This window comes from Brienomyrus brachyistius, chromosome 7 (assembly GCF_023856365.1).
Source record: "Brienomyrus brachyistius isolate T26 chromosome 7, BBRACH_0.4, whole genome shotgun sequence".
NCBI classification, from domain to species: Eukaryota; Metazoa; Chordata; class Actinopteri; order Osteoglossiformes; family Mormyridae; genus Brienomyrus; species Brienomyrus brachyistius.
This window is the reverse complement of record NC_064539.1, coordinates 24,761,292-24,776,615: the sequence shown is the minus strand read 5'-3', so window position 1 is coordinate 24,776,615 and position 15,324 is coordinate 24,761,292. Positions and strand designations below refer to the sequence as shown.

The 15,324-nt window shown below is 44.0% G+C and overlaps 2 protein-coding genes and 1 long non-coding RNA gene across 3 annotated transcripts in view; 1 reads left to right on the top strand and 2 right to left on the bottom strand.

Annotated features, from left to right (window-relative positions):
- LOC125746834 (paxillin-like) overlaps positions 1–4,724 on the bottom strand; it is a 30,301-nt gene extending 25,577 nt beyond the window's left edge. The window contains 1 exon segment of the mRNA XM_049021379.1: positions 4,522–4,724. Coding sequence (XP_048877336.1) covers positions 4,522–4,534 — 13 coding nt within the window. The 5' untranslated portion in view covers positions 4,535–4,724.
- A 4,633-nt stretch (positions 4,725–9,357) lies between these two features.
- On the bottom strand, positions 9,358–15,263 carry LOC125746837 (beta-crystallin B3-like). Its single transcript, XM_049021383.1, has 5 exons — positions 13,273–15,263; positions 12,762–12,877; positions 12,219–12,351; positions 11,147–11,289; positions 9,358–10,919 (listed from the first exon to the last, which is right to left on the bottom strand). The coding sequence occupies exons 1-5, from the start codon at positions 13,537–13,539 to the stop codon at positions 10,697–10,699; spliced, it is 882 nt and encodes a 293-aa protein (XP_048877340.1). The 5' UTR covers positions 13,540–15,263; the 3' UTR covers positions 9,358–10,696.
- LOC125746838 (uncharacterized) lies at positions 10,807–13,508 on the top strand. The gene is made up of 2 exons (XR_007399076.1): positions 10,807–10,940; positions 11,069–13,508. It is a non-coding gene; the product is annotated as an uncharacterized LOC125746838 (long non-coding RNA).
- Positions 15,264–15,324: the final 61 nt, after the last annotated feature.

Genomic DNA, 15,324 nt, shown 5'->3' with positions numbered 1-15,324 from the left:
GAGATGCATGGCCACAATCTAACATCTCTGGTAGCTTCATCTGCACCTCGCTGTGACCGAGCGGAAGGGAAACCTGCCGACGGGTTTCTGCTGCGTTTCGGGGGGGTTCGTTTCTAACCCTGCAGCTGCCGTTAGAATAAAGAACGGAACCAATACAGTGAGGGAAGGTCAAAACAATGCAAGAGAGCCAACATTCCTGGTATCTGCAAGGGGGGGGGGTTAAGAACAGGTCTTTACATGTCTTCGTCCTAAACATCTGGTTAGTGGAGAAGGCCGACTGCTTCTTCGTGGAATCAAAGGAATCCGGCAGGAAGGCTGGCAGTGCGAATCAAAGGGCGATGGTTTCACATCAGATCACTTTAGACTGACGACACTCGCCATCCTCCAGCATGGCGCGTAAATGGTTCATCACAGGAAACCGATAATGAATCCAGCATATTAGTCTCAGCGACTCAGGTTGTGCGATACACACGTGCCGCAATACAGGTCATCCATGGGAGCCGGAATGACACGACATACACTTCCACACACACCTGAAGCGCTACAGGCCCCACTGTCCCTCTGGACACCCCACTCAATGGGCTTTACACTGAAAAGAAAATTGTTCAAATTCCAGTAATCACATTAACTGACATTGGTCAATAGAGTGACGCAATGGTGGCCATGGTTTAACGGACCATGAGAAACTCATGCATTCTGATCGATTTTAGTCACAAAATGTTTCTTGATCAGAAAGGAATTTCCAACATGGAAGACAAGACGGGGTGATTGAATAAGTGCATATACCCATACTGTTCAGTATATACCCTCGTTGTTTTCACTTTACTGCATAAAAAGACAAGCAAGATCTTATAATATGGCAAACAGACAGGTCATGTTAACAGCAAACCAGCATATGTAGCTACATCTTAGTGTTGTCACGATACCAAAATCATGACCTCCATACCGATACCACTTTAAGTATCACGATACTGGTACCTCAATGATACCAATGCAGAAATAAAACTGCGTTTTTCATGGTAAATTATGCACTTATTTCTCTGAATCACATTACTGAAACTAAAACACACTTGAAAGCAGAAACTCATTTAATGGTTAAGGGACATTAAGGACTATACATAGAAATCACAAGATCATAATCACAAGATAAAAACAAACAAAATCGAAATGCATAAGAGCCAAGAGTAATTAACGGGAGAGTTTTTGTGGGCTACGTGGAAAGAGACTGTCGGGTATGGATTCGATTTGTTACATGGGTTTTGAGAGGGTGCTGCGCTGACGAATGGGGAGAAAAAATATAAATACAATTAAAAAAAACACGCGAGGACGCAGAACTGTAAAACGTATTTCTGCTGCAATCAAAATCATCGTCATTACTCTACCTCAAAAAAGCAAACAGATATAAGTGCCCAGAAAAGTTACAGCCGTTTATCCGCTCAATAAGAATTAATAAAAAAATAAACTTCCCACGCAGCACATTTTGCTTCATTATTTAACTGCTTAAAATACAGTGAAGCATAATAACCCGCAGGCATAGATACTAGCTTGATATTAACGTAGACATTTGTTTGCCCTCTTGTGACCAGGCAAAACTCTACACTATATTTAATAACTCTATTGAGAAAATAACATTAGCGATAGCTGTAATGGTGTAAATAGTGCCGTACTAAAGAAAGGCAATATCAAACAATATCAAATGTTAAATATGAAAAATGTGGTACCACGGTACCTTTACAATACCGGTATCCCGTGCAACACAAATTAAGCTGCGTTTTAAGCGGCTAAATAATCAAGCATAACACGCTGTAGAGGACGATTTTTTAATATGATTACTGAGCAGAAAGCACAGAACAGAAGAAGGTAGAGGACACTTCGGTAAGCTTTATGGACACTTAATTTTCGTTTGCATTTTTTTGTAGTGGAGAGTAATTGTGACAAGTTTGACCACGGCAGAAATACATTTTACAGATTTGCATGGTAATGTTTTTATTATTATTATTATTCGTCAGCGAGGTGCCCTCTCAAAATCCATAGGTCTATTACAAATTGCATCCAAACTGATGCCCCCCTCCCGCCCCTGGCCACAATTTTCTTCTTACACGAGGTACTACGGCCATCTTGCGTGCACTTTTAAATAAAAGGCAGAGGTGCTCAGCAACTGAAGCCGGACATACCCTTTACCAATTTAATACAGCGTATGGATGATGTCATTTTAGCACTGTCACTGCACAGCGCCGTTTTGTGCATGCACAGTTTGCATGTTCAATGTGTGTGTCTGTGTGGCTTTTTGGAAGATCCTCAGATTTCTTTCCACTGTACAAAAACATGCAACTTAAGTGAATCGGAGTAGCTAAATTGACCGAACGTGTTTGGTTGGTTTCTGCCTTGCGAAAGTTGAAATGTTGATACAATATAAACGATTACTTGCCAAATCAACAGATTAGTCGGTAGATTACTCGACTATTGTTGTAATCGACAGCGACAGCCCAAAATCCCATTACAATTTAGAGACGTAATCGGTAGCTTATAACTAATTACTTTTTGAGTAACAGCCCCGACACCGGTTACTACATTCACGTAGCCTCAAATTGCATTAAGGTGCATTTCCTAACGCTGTGACTAAATGCATTTCATGCATGCAGCATATCACTTTGATTATTTGCAGAAACGAGGGATCACCACTCGTTGTCAATATTTAACCAAAAAAAGCAAACAGTAACGAACAGACAGTGGTTTTACCCAGCTGGTGAATGACAAAGTGCCATCATCAAAGGCTTGGGGCATACACTCAACCAACTCACAGCCAAAGGACTTTAGTCAAGCATGTTACCAGTTTATAGTTGGATACCGTCTGTCCCATCTTCCGCCCACCCCCCCAAGAAATACTCTTGCGCAACGCCATCTTTCCGTGCAGATACTCGAATGATTATTAGTGAAGCCCCTCCACCCCCCAAACAGCGTAAATGAATGCAGCGTGGTTTTTGTACAAACTTCGACATTAGGAAGCACGCTGCCAGTACATGGGCCGGGTAATAGAGTATTTTTATTCACCTGAAAACAGACCGATTACTCTCAAAATCGATTAAATCAAATCCGACTTAACTCGTGTGATCGTTTCCCGCATACAGACATTTTACAAATCCGCGATCAATAACCTCATGTTCAAGTACAAATCAATTACCTATATACCAAACCATTCATCGATCAACGACGTACCACAACGATAACTGCCGTGTGTAAGTGAAGAAACAAAAAGCCTGCAAATGTTCGAGATACGGTCAAGTAGAGGGGCACGTGCACTTCTCTGTGCACAACTGTGTTTGGGATAAAGTTTGGTGGGAAAAAAAGAAAAAAGTTTACGGCCAAACATGACATTTCACAGCTCAGTGTTTGCAGCTCCACTGTGGTGCATAACGTGTATAAACGATCGGAGATAACGCAGAATGGCAGAAGTAGCCAAGCATCCTGTGGTCACGACACCATGCTCGCCACCGGCAATAGCGTCATAGGCTGTTAACATCAACGAGCAAAGCACTTATATATTATAATATAGCAAACCAACGCCCTGACAATATTCTCGCATACTTATTTCCAGCCCGGACAAAAGCAATGGCAGGAGTGAGCCCCGGGGCCACGAATACCAGGAGCTTGTGCAAATCGTGCACAGAAAAACCGGACTGCAAAGAAGGAAAGGAGACAGATCTACAGTCGGGACTCCGGAGCTATTTTCAGGCAGCAGGTTCACGCACGTTTTGCAACAAACCCTTACATTTATTCGACCAATTATGTCTTCACTTTTTGTTGTATCAGGCTTGCTGTTTGGCAATCAAATTCAAGGCGCTGAAGAGGAAAACGTTTAAAATAGGTTACGGCTATGCAAAACGAGACGTGCAGAAGCACAAATGCGCTTGTAATTTCCTCTCAAAACTTGGTGGGCTTCATTATTCGGCCGCAGTTATCTGGCCAGCTGGGACACCTGACTGTCAAGTGTCATTTGCGTCTCCCATTCCTCCCAGTTAAAAGTTCAAGCCACACAGGGCTAGAGTCCTCATTCTTAAAGCGCCGCCCTAAGTTTTGTTCAAAGTTTCAAGAGGTAGAGTAAGCTAGTGCCAGCCTTTATTTAGAACATCCATAAAATGAAAGGCGACCACGGCACACGAATTGATTTAAATTAGAAATAAATTCAACACAACGCCCGATTTCAATGGGGTTGAGCGCGACGAACCCGGTTCGTCCAGCTTTGCCTATCCGGCGGTCAGAAATAGCCCTCCACGACCAGCTGGATACAGGTACGTCGTCGCCCTTGTCCACACGGCTCGCCGATCACTTGAAACCCTAGGCTTTCCAAGCGGCCTCCGCGCTTGCCAACACTCGCTTTGCAGATCAGGGGTAAAAAAGAAATCTCAGTGCAAGCTACCAAAGTAGCTGGCGGGATACATTTCCCGGGGTCGCGTCGCTCGACAAGCAAAACCATCTGCAAATGAAAAACTAACGCGGAACCTCTGCAAGTCGCATACTCACCTAAATCGTCCATGATTGCCGGGATTCAGCTCGACTGCGTTAACAGGACCGTTGTAACGTGAGCTTATTTTTGCGCTGATGCCGAAGCTTTTTCCCTGTCCCCTGGATTGCCAGACTCCTGCCTGCCTGCGCTCAGAAGTTTTCCGAGTCTCACTGAGTCTCCGCTTTAGAGAGGATCGTTGTCGGGGCCGCGCAGCTCGTGTCCGACAGGAATATTTTTTCCACTCTAGCGATAGCGCACGGTGCGCTGCAGGGAAAATTCAGCGCTGCGGCGACCTCTAGTGGACACGAAACAGTAGCACAGCAACAGAACACCAATTGCTGGTAAGCATATTATAATCTTCGATTTGCAATAGATTGTTCAAATATATTATCATTGGTCTAGGTGGTTTTAATAAGAAAAACACTTCTGTGGCAGTGATTTATTATGTGAAGACACATGGTCAACTATGACTCTAGAATTAGCCACGTCCTCGGTTGCACCTTAAAATAGGATTTGAAACAGAACGGCCCGAACTATATATGAAGCCATGCTTTCATTGCCCATGGAAAACCCCCAACTGATTGACGAATATAGACAGCTTTAAAAACTCAATCGCTGAGACATTTTTAGCAATGTGTCTATTTTAGTGTCGTAAAAAAGATGTTTTCTTATAGATGAATTACTAGACGGAACTATTTAGATTAACGCAAATGTCTTTTTGAAGACCACGTGACAGTGTTTGCAAGGTTTAGCGCCCGGCTGGTGGGAAACCAATTTTAGCGACAGCAGTTTGTCAGCCGCTAATGAATTGCTTTCACCGGGGGCCATGTAGGGTCGATACAAGGCCAAGTGCTAATACTGTGTACTTATTTGTGCAAGAGTCCTTCTAAACTCCTCACATGGAAAAAACTGAACGTGGCTTAATGTCCCAAAACAAAGACCAGACTTCATTCACACTTTACTGGCCAATGCATGAAATTGTAGGCCTCTCTAATGGGGGGAGTGCAACACACTCAAAACAAGACGACAAGAAATGTGGACAAATAAGATTTTTTTTTCCATTTGCAAAAATAGGGACATTCATTTGAAATAAATTTTATTTTCCTTCTTTTGGAACAACGGACCACGTTAAAATGTTTCCTTGAATTGGCTTTCTACGTGTAGGAAAAGGTGAAGTTTATCATTTGCATTTGAATTAGGTACAGTTTCACGCTTTTTGGTAGTAGATGGCCGGTTAAGTATGAGAGAAATCTGATTTCTTTTTGTTCTTTGGGGACATTAAGCCACGATAAGCCTTTTCCAGCGTCTGCCGATGCAACTAACGACGATTATAACTACGATTACTGCTTTTCTCAGGCTGCAGCACTTTCGGGTTTCAGACGTGAAGCTGAAATCGGCTTCAGCATTTCTGACCAGCATTGCAAAGTCAGTTGTCGTGATACCAAGAATGCTGACTCCAAGTTTAGCCAGCCCCCAATCTTCAAAGAAAGACAGAAATGTGGGGAGGTTAAAGTGAAAAAAAAAGTGGTGGGGGCAGGGGTGACTATTCTGGGAACTCGCGGCTAAAAACAGAAAAAAAGCATCGACCTATAGCCGTGTTTCTCCGGCACGTCAGGTTTGGAAACCGGAGCAATGCTGGAACAATCCAAGCCACAGGTGTCCGAGTGAAATGGAGCATTAATAGGCTACGGCATGCCCAGGCAAGGTGACTGATAGTGTGGGGACTAAAACTTTACCTTACATATGCATGCAACTGAAATACCACGGAGCTGAAAGAAAGCGAGAGCAAGACACAACCTCGTTTCGATGCGTTCCCATGCCGTCTAAAAAGTGACATTTTTACATCCGTAATTTACCGTTTCCCAGCAGATGTGTACCACCCCCCTCATTGTTCAGATGGCACCAAAGGCTCCAGATATATGCGAGCTGCATGCAGGTTCAGTGTGATCAGCGTTCCTGTTTATCGCCGGACGGACAAATGCAGGAAGTGCACAGCATTGGCAGTTATCAGGAGACAAAAAAGCAAACCCATCTCTGAAAACAAGGGCAAAATAAGCCCACTTTGCGAAGTAAACTGGATAAATCAAACCCAGAAATAAGCCCAATATACACGATAAGGCCACTTAAAAAAAATTGGTTCTCGTCCTTTTTTTTGGAGGGGGTGGGTAGGGCGGGAGGGATTTTCTTTTAATTTTTTTTTTTTTTTTTACAAATTTTGATTAACTGTTTGGACTTTCAAATATGTAAGAAAATACATATTTGAAAATACATACCGAAGAGAGCAGACCTACTTAGTACGCCTCCTCAGTTCTTCCAGTTTGTTGCGTTTCAAATATATTAAATGCAAGAAAATACAAGAATGCAAATTCCTTGATCCATGTGTATCTCCTAAATGCCGTCCCAACTATGGATTTGGATACTTTATGCTGATGTTTCATTCGTGAATATAAAAATGATACTATTTGAAACCAATATTCTGTTTGTCATTCCCATTCTAAATGAACAACCAAGATTTTAAAATATATATCTAGAAAGAAAGTGTATTAAAACATGTTAAAACACGAGGAATTTACAAAATACAGGAACCTGAATGGTTGAACAAGGACATGCAACTCTACAAACAAGTACTTAAGAACATGTACCACATCACTTCCCCAGATTTAAATCTTTGCACCAGCCCATCTCAGGTAGAGACAAATTTAGGTTCATGAAACCATTCCAAGACTAGGATTACACAATGTGGATCAATCGTCGATGTGGAATGCGCGGGAAATTCCAATTTCGTCATTCTTGGGCATTTTCCATGCGATTTTAACGAAATAAAAAATAAAAAAAAATTCGGGTCGGAGGCATTTCGGCGGGTCGGGAGGGGACGAGAACCATTTTTTTAAGTGGCCTAACATGGAATAGTCTTTGTCCTGTATCTGCTATATTGTATGTTTTCCTTGTACATATGCATACAACAGTAAATGAGATAAATGATACGTGATTTTAAAGTTCTAATTTATCATTTTATTGTGTTAGTGTGACAGTAAATGACTAAAATAATACAATAATATATACAACTTATTGGATATAAACTTATAAATACCACGACACAAATGAGATAATTGAGAGATATAAAATCATGTGATATATCTGTATAGCAAGAACTCCTAATTAACCTCTAACCATTCATTAAATATCAAATTCTGGCCAAAAGTAAATATAAATTAAGTGAAATTAATTGAGCTAGCCAAAATGGATTAAACTTCCCAGCAAGGAAACTAATGAATGTCGTAAAACAAACAAGGCTAATAAAACTGTGTTAACATTTGGACTTTGGAGTCCTATGTCACAAGTGAATCAATACTGGTGGAAGGTAAACCTTAAATTCTCTGATCACAAAAAAATATTTATTCATGCTAATTTACAAGGGTCAAATTTCACGGTTCTGTAGTTCCACTGTTGCGAAGTCCACTTATATGCCACTTTAGGCTTTTGTTTGTTACGTCGCTTGTAATTTGTCTGAGTTGCGGGTTCCATTTTGTTTTGCCTTTTTCTTGTTTTGAGGTTGTGGTTTTAGGGCTTTTTCACCTAACTAACCCCTAATGTTTATAATATAGCAGACTTATCATTCGACATTCGATACTTCGAATGATAGCGAGATATCGAAATATCAGTGATAATTATACTAGGCAGTACAGGCCCAGCCCATCGTTAATCAAATAATCTACATTAGCCATCTGGCATAGGTTTGCGTACATGAAATATCATAAAACTTAAACGACGTCTCGCCCTCAAATGCTGCTGTAGGTTTAGGCTGAGTATAACTGTGCTAGGGCAGTGAAGTTAAATCTTAATGGTAGTCTTATTGAATTTTTCATACCGTCATGTTGTCCATACGTTATATAGCTGTATATAGTATTTCGACGGTATAGACTATTGGTTTTACAAAGCAACGCTGTTTATTCACATAGTGATGAAATCCAAAACTACATAATACTATATTATGTTTTCAGACTGCGCTTTTCAAGTTTTTGGAAGTTACGGTATCACCACGGTATCGTCTTGTAATTCACATATTAATACTACGTTGTACTTTCATATGATATTGATGTTTGTGGTCCTGATCTTTTAAGAGAAAAAAAGTCAAATTCATTTTTAATATTATTGATTCTTCCCTTAGACATAAAATAGATTTATGTTTTCAAATGTTTTTTTTTTGTTAGCATTGTTTACCATTTCCATATCTTTGCAAAACCCCAAATCAATACTAGAAACAAGAATAAACCAAATATCCCTTTATTTTATTTTAGGAAGATAACTTAACTGTATTTGGTTAATTCATGCTTTGAATGTAACAGCACCACCACGTGGCCATATGCGGAAACACAACAATTTATTAGCCTCTTTTTGCAGGTTTAGCCACCGCAATGGCGCTGAGTAGGGAATTCGTTTGAGGTGAATGTGTTCGAGGCGCAATTGGGGTGGGCGGTCGCTGGGGGGAGGCCGACTCAGTTGCTCATGTGAAACGTTCCCCTTTGGTGCTGCTGCATGTCCCGGATGCGTCGAACGGACTGGACCTGGGGAAACTGGGCACCAAACTCAGCGCATTCCTTGTACTCCCCCTTCTCAAAGAGGTACTGGTAGCCATGATAGTCAGGATACTGGTAACCCAGCTGGGGGGGAGCAGAACAATGAGTAAGGGAGATGAGGGGTAGGATGGGGGAGGAGAAAGTTGGGTGATGATTATCAGGGAAGCAAGGAAAGAGAGAGGAATAGAGAGAGAATGAGAAATGTCATGTGGCGCATGAACTAGAACGATGATTTGTATTGTGTCTTTATTACAGTGTCTCCCAATCCAGTTCCCTCCAAGCTCCCTGCCAGACAGTGCACATTTTACCTCCCTCCCAGCTCTGTAGGGAGTTCGGAGGGGGCAAAAACATGGACCGAAAATACAGTGGAAATAATATTCTCATCCACCCATTTAAACCACTTACCCTGGTCACAGCAGGGTACGTATAGAGTCTATGAGAAAGATAGAGAGATCAGTCTTTAGAGTGCAGGGGGAAACCAATTAATAGAGGGAGAACACACACATTTGTATTCATATCTTTGTGGGGACACATTTCTATGAATCTTAATTATAAGTAACCAAACAAAATACAAGACTTTTGGCATTTTTCATTTTTTTCAATTGCAGTCACGGATTATTGTAAAATTGAGTTTCCTCTTGTGGGGACCAAAAAGATGGTTCCCATAATGTCAAAATAACAGGTTTTCATCACATTCCGGGGGCTTTTGGTCCCCCAATGTAACACACACACACTCGGACACACACACACACACACAGATGATGTGAAATTCAAAACCTCAGCCCTGGAGGTTTGCTGCCACCGCTCCACCCCAAATACATTATCAGGTGATGACATGTGACATTGCAAAGAATGCAAAACTCAGTGCAAAACAAGTCCTGCGATTTCGTTGCCCTGACATCATTTGCCGGCGGCTGGTGTCCGTGCTGGAGAGGCAGGACCTCCCAGATCAGGTTTGCTCAGGTCTCCTTCCCTTCAGCGAACGCTTCCAGGCTCCGACGGCCCTCTGCATGGCTCTCAGCCACCCAGATACCGCCATTGTTACTGCAAAGTGGCCCCACAAACTAAAAACAGGAAACATCCCCAAGTGCGTGAACATAAGCGCCTTATCAGCAAAGTTACATACCCTGGAAGCAACAGTACTTGAAATTTCTAATATAACTGCTGACGGTGCGGTCATCTTTCCTGTTTTTATTTTTACATCCTCTGCCCTGTGCTTACAGTATATGCACTCTGCAGATTCTGGTGTTGCGGGTGTCCGCTTCATACCTGTGAATGATAAACACATCCACCTGCAGTACATCATCCAGTAGAGTTTCCGTGTGTGTTTGTGGGTGAGAGAGAGTGTTTTGAACGCTTGGCTTAAGATGAACAGAAGAGAATTCTTTGTTGTCTTTTCTCTACCATTCAATAACACGCCCAGTAAAACCAGAACAACAATGGGATGTTCTAGAGAGCCTGCAGGAGACCTGGGGTGGGGGGTCACACCCATGTGACGACACCAAGGTAGACGAGTCAAGGGGGCCCATTTCAGAGCTGAAATCTTTATTAGCAGCTAAGGGCACTGGTCACTTGTGAGTGCGCCGTTTCTTGACTTTGGGGTTTGGGGTTTCCTTCAGCTGGAGCCGGCGGTGGAGGAAGCAGGTGGAGTGGGGGTGGGGGTGAGGATGGGGGCAGGGGCGGTGACACGTCCTCGTTTGTGCCACTGCATGTCACGGACCTGCCTGACAGACTGGATCTGTGGCAGTGACCCCTGCCATTCATCCCAGTGTTTGTAGTCACCCCTCTCTAGCACAAACTGGTGGCCCCGGTAGCCTGGGTACATGTAGGCCACCCAGCTAGGGGAGGGATGGAAAGAGGTCATTAAGTGGTTAATTTAGTGAAATAAAAATTCAAGTAAGGGTTAGTTTACAGGCTTTGGGTGACTGATAATCCCCTTATTACAAGTTTCCCATATTCTCTCTGGTATGTTATTGTGTATTTGCAGGCAAATTGGTAGCAAGGCCCAAAAGTGGATCTTGGAGAAAATGTCCCCATAATGCACCAGGAGCAAAGCTGTGCTTACATTCCGTTAAGTGCCTTGATGCTGGCCACGTAGACATGGAAACCATATACCCAGACGCTGGGCACGTCTTCGCCAATGATCTCCATCTTCCGGCCACTGAAACCAGCAACCTCGAACAGAAGCAGCTTATGGTCTGGCCCATCCTACAATAGGCCACACACACTCACTTTTGTAATCATATCTTTGTGGGGACTCTCCATTCATTCCTATGGAGAAAACTAATCCCAACATGACGACCCTAACCCAGCTTTAACCTTAACCATAAGCTCACAGCTTCCCACTTGACGACCCACTGGAAGGTCACAGTACTCACAGCTTTGATCTATTGGAAGGCCACTGTACTCACAGCTTTGATCCATTGGAAGGTCACAGTACTCACAGCTTTGATCTATTGGAAGGTCACTGTACTCACAGCTTTGATCCACTGGAAGGTCACTGTACTCACAGCTTTGATCCACTGGAAGGTCACTGTACTCACAGCTTTGATCCACTGGAAGGTCACTGTACTCACAGCCATGACCCATTGGAAGGTCACTGTACTCACATCTTTGACCCAGTCGAAGGTCACAGTACTCACAGGTTTGACCCAGTCGAAGGTCACAGTACTCACAGGTTTGACCCAGTCGAAGGTCACAGTACTCACAGGTTTGACCCAGTCGAAGGTCACAGTACTCACAGGTTTGACCCAGTCGAAGGTCACAGTACTCACAGGTTTGACCCAATCGAAGGTCACAGTACTCACAGGTTTGACCCAATCGAAGGTCACAGTACTCACAGGTTTGACCCAGTCGAAGGTCACAGTACTCACAGCTTTGAACCATGTTATGGTCACAGCACTCACATCTTTGACCCAGTCGAAGGTCACAGCACTCACAGGTTTGACCCATTCGGAGGTCACAGTACTCACAGATTTGACCCAGTCGAAGGTCACAGTACTCACAGATTTGACCCATTCGGAGGTCACAGTACTCACCACTTTGACCCATTCGGAGGTCACAGTACTCACCACTTTGACCCATTCGGAGGTCACAGTACTCACCACTTTGACCCATTCGGAGGTCACAGTACTCACCACTTTGACTGGTCTCAAGGACATTAACAAGCAGCTTCTCTGGCTGTTGGTCCAGCTGGTCCAGTGAGGGTTCTCTCCTTTCTCAAGGATGAACTGCTCCCCACTGAATCCCTGGCACTCAAATGCTACCCAGCTGAGAGGCGGTTAAAGGTTAGGGTTCTCGTTAGTGCTTCACCCAGCTGTTAGAAAATGCTGCATGATCTATTGATCCAGCTATAGATACTGATCTTGGTTTCCTTCTGTCATTTGTTTAATAAATTGCACAGTTTATGCATCATCTACTCCATTATTGTGTAGGCACTCGTCTGTGTGTCATTTCATTAGTTCATGCTGAACAAGTCATTAACAAACTGATGTACTAACTGGTTTAATCTGTTATTCATAATGCATTAATTGGCTACAAGAATCAGGACAGAATTACAACAATGTTCATTTAATGTTTCGACCAACTGATTCCTGGGAGTGAAGAGCAGATCTGAGGATAGACTGAGGGGGGAGAAGAAGGAAAATAGGAAGAGCTTTGAAGTTTGGTCTGTTACTAACGGGCCGGATTCCACCACGATGTAAGTCACTTTCTCAAGGGTCTTCTGTGTCACATCCCTGCACCCGGCCGATAGCTCTACCTTACGCTCTACCTTCTCAAGCTCAAAGAGGACGACCTGGGCATAAGAGCGAGGGAGGAAGGAAGGGAGGGAACAACTGAACACACCACCTAACGGAAGAGGTAGCAGCCAGGCACCGTGCGTTGTCGTTTTCCCGTCAACCTGCATTTTGGTAGACGGTCGTTTTTTTTTTTAATTACACGCTGGCAGTATCTCAGACAGTGCCTGAAGCAAAGAGAGGATCTGCCATATTCAGGTAGGTGGACGGAGGTCAGAGGTCAGGCAGTCCTTCACAGTCATCTCCCACAAGCCAAAGCGTTTAGGGTGGACAGGGATACTATGTAGCCTGCAGGGACAAAGACAGGATTTGCCCCAGTGCTACCTGACAAAAGGTAAACACCTGACAAACAATTCGATGGAAAGTTCTAGAATGTAAGCCGCAGCAGGGTTACGTTATAAGTAACGCTCACGCTGCGTTGGCTCTTTCCAGCGGCACACTGGTCCGGGACACTCTGCTGCTCCGGGACACTCTGCTGCTCCGGGACACCCTGCTGCTCCGGGACACCCTGCTGCTCCGGGACACTCTGCTGCTCCGGGACACCCTGCTGCTCCGACATGCTCCCTACACAGGATAAGGGTGGAGGACGGGTCACTTTCTGAGCTCCAAAATAAAGACGGATTCCTTTGGGTCCCCTGCATAGTTTCTGCTCCACTCTCATACAGCTAGAATGGCCTCAGAAATCCTTTGCAACGAGTTAATTGAGATTTTTAAAAATTATTCCATACCAGTTTAGTAAACCAAATTCATTCCTCTTTCAAATACTTAGCAGAGTACTCTAGTGGGCCTGCAGTCTGTTCCAGCAAGCAAAGTGCCCAAGGCAGGTGGAGAACACACAAGTCTCCCACACAGAGCAGGAACAAGGTTCAAGCCTCGAACCCTGAAGGTGCCAGACAGCCGTGCTACTCATTCAGGAAAATATATTAAATTTATTTGATCAGCTGTTCCGGGATTCAGCTCAGCTTGCATGTCCCATGGAAATAGTATCTTCCCTTCTGTAACCTAATTCATTTATCTGCCCTTTCGCAGAATTAGTGGTGAGGTACTGATTCTGTCTTTAATCGTTATTTTTCTCCTCCGACGCTTCGATCGTGACGCTGGGGAAGTGGCTCGGAAGCTCCTTGTTCTCTTGAAGGCCGGAACAACCTTTAGAAAGGTCGAGCGGGTTGCTGAAGGACATAAGGGAGGGTGGTGGGGGACTGAAGAGGGGCTTCAGTCATTTTTACCTGGTTTTCTTCTGTGTGGGACCTTCTCCTCTTCCTCCTTCTCCCCTGGCAGTGTGTCGTGGGGGCTTGGGGGAAGCTGGGGGGGGGACGGACAGGGGGTATTTATGGGCTATTTCTGACCAGAGCAGCAGAAACCCCGGAGCCGTTGACGCAGCAGGTCTGTGGATGGCATTGTGTCTGTCACGCTGGCCCTCAATAGGTTGCCCAGGTTGGCACAGAGTGCCCGCATCCCTGGGCTTCCCATCGGCCCAGCTGACAGCCACAGAGACTGGACACTGCCAGCGATGGGAACCAGCCGGATGCAGAAAATAACCCCGACTCAGCAGGAACTGTATGGGCTCCTGTGGGCAGCGCCCCCCAGCTCCCAGCCCCCTGTCGCACACATACACACACTGCAGATCACTCAGGGCCCCTGGGTCTCCACACCTGCAGCAAGCCACACCTATGATGTGTAAACCTAGTGACCGACTCAGTCTGACCCCTGACGGAGATCACTGGCTGACCTAGAAAAGCCAGTAAGGAAGCATAGTGAACAATTCCTCTGCCGACATAAAGGTTAAATAACACAGAAATGCATCACTACATAGAAGTTGCTCGCCAACAATTCTGCTCTTCAATAAAAAAACGATCAGATATCGAATGCATACTCACACTCACAAATCTGTGTTTAATAAACCTTATTTATAGTAGGATTTTCAAATTTTCCATTTTAGATTCTGCGTTTCCTTATGCAGCTTAATTACTTTTTCTATGGGTTGGTGCGTTTCCACTGCCCTGTTGTCAGGACACACACTTTCAGCCGTGTTGGGAAGCGTGCCGCGTAGATATAAAACTGAACCCAGCCATCCTGAAGAAACACCCCCCGTTTGAGCCGAGCTGATAGAGTGGGAACAGTCTAAAAATGGGCAGGGGTGACGTTTGAATTCATTCATTCAACAGAGCTGATTGATGTCTTTATGAGATACAGATCAATATCCCAACAAAACAATATGCTATGAAGTTAAAAAGAAACCGCATCAAAAATAACCTTTGGTTTCTGAAAGCAAAATATCCAGCTTTGACTTTATCAGAATTTCATCAAATTATTTTCCCTTTTAAAATCTACAGATTCTAGAAAAGAAAAAAAAAAAAAGGAAAACAGTTTTTCGATACAGCAGGTGCAAAGCGACGGACTCCGAGTGTCCTGGACCACGACCTGGAGTTCCTGCATTCTGGCTTAA

Bases quoted from the DNA above. Each gene is read 5' to 3' on its own strand.
- LOC125746837 (XM_049021383.1), bottom strand. From the start codon at position 13,539: ATGAGAGTGGAGCAGAAACTATGCAGGGGACCCAAAGGAATCCGTCTT. The intron at 12,352-12,761 runs GTTAGTAACAGA...ACCGCCTCTCAG, and splicing joins ATCGTGGTGGAATCCGGCCC to CTGGGTAGCATTTGAGTGCC. The intron at 10,920-11,146 runs GTAAGCACAGCT...TCCCTCCCCTAG, and splicing joins ATCAAGGCACTTAACGGAAT to CTGGGTGGCCTACATGTACC.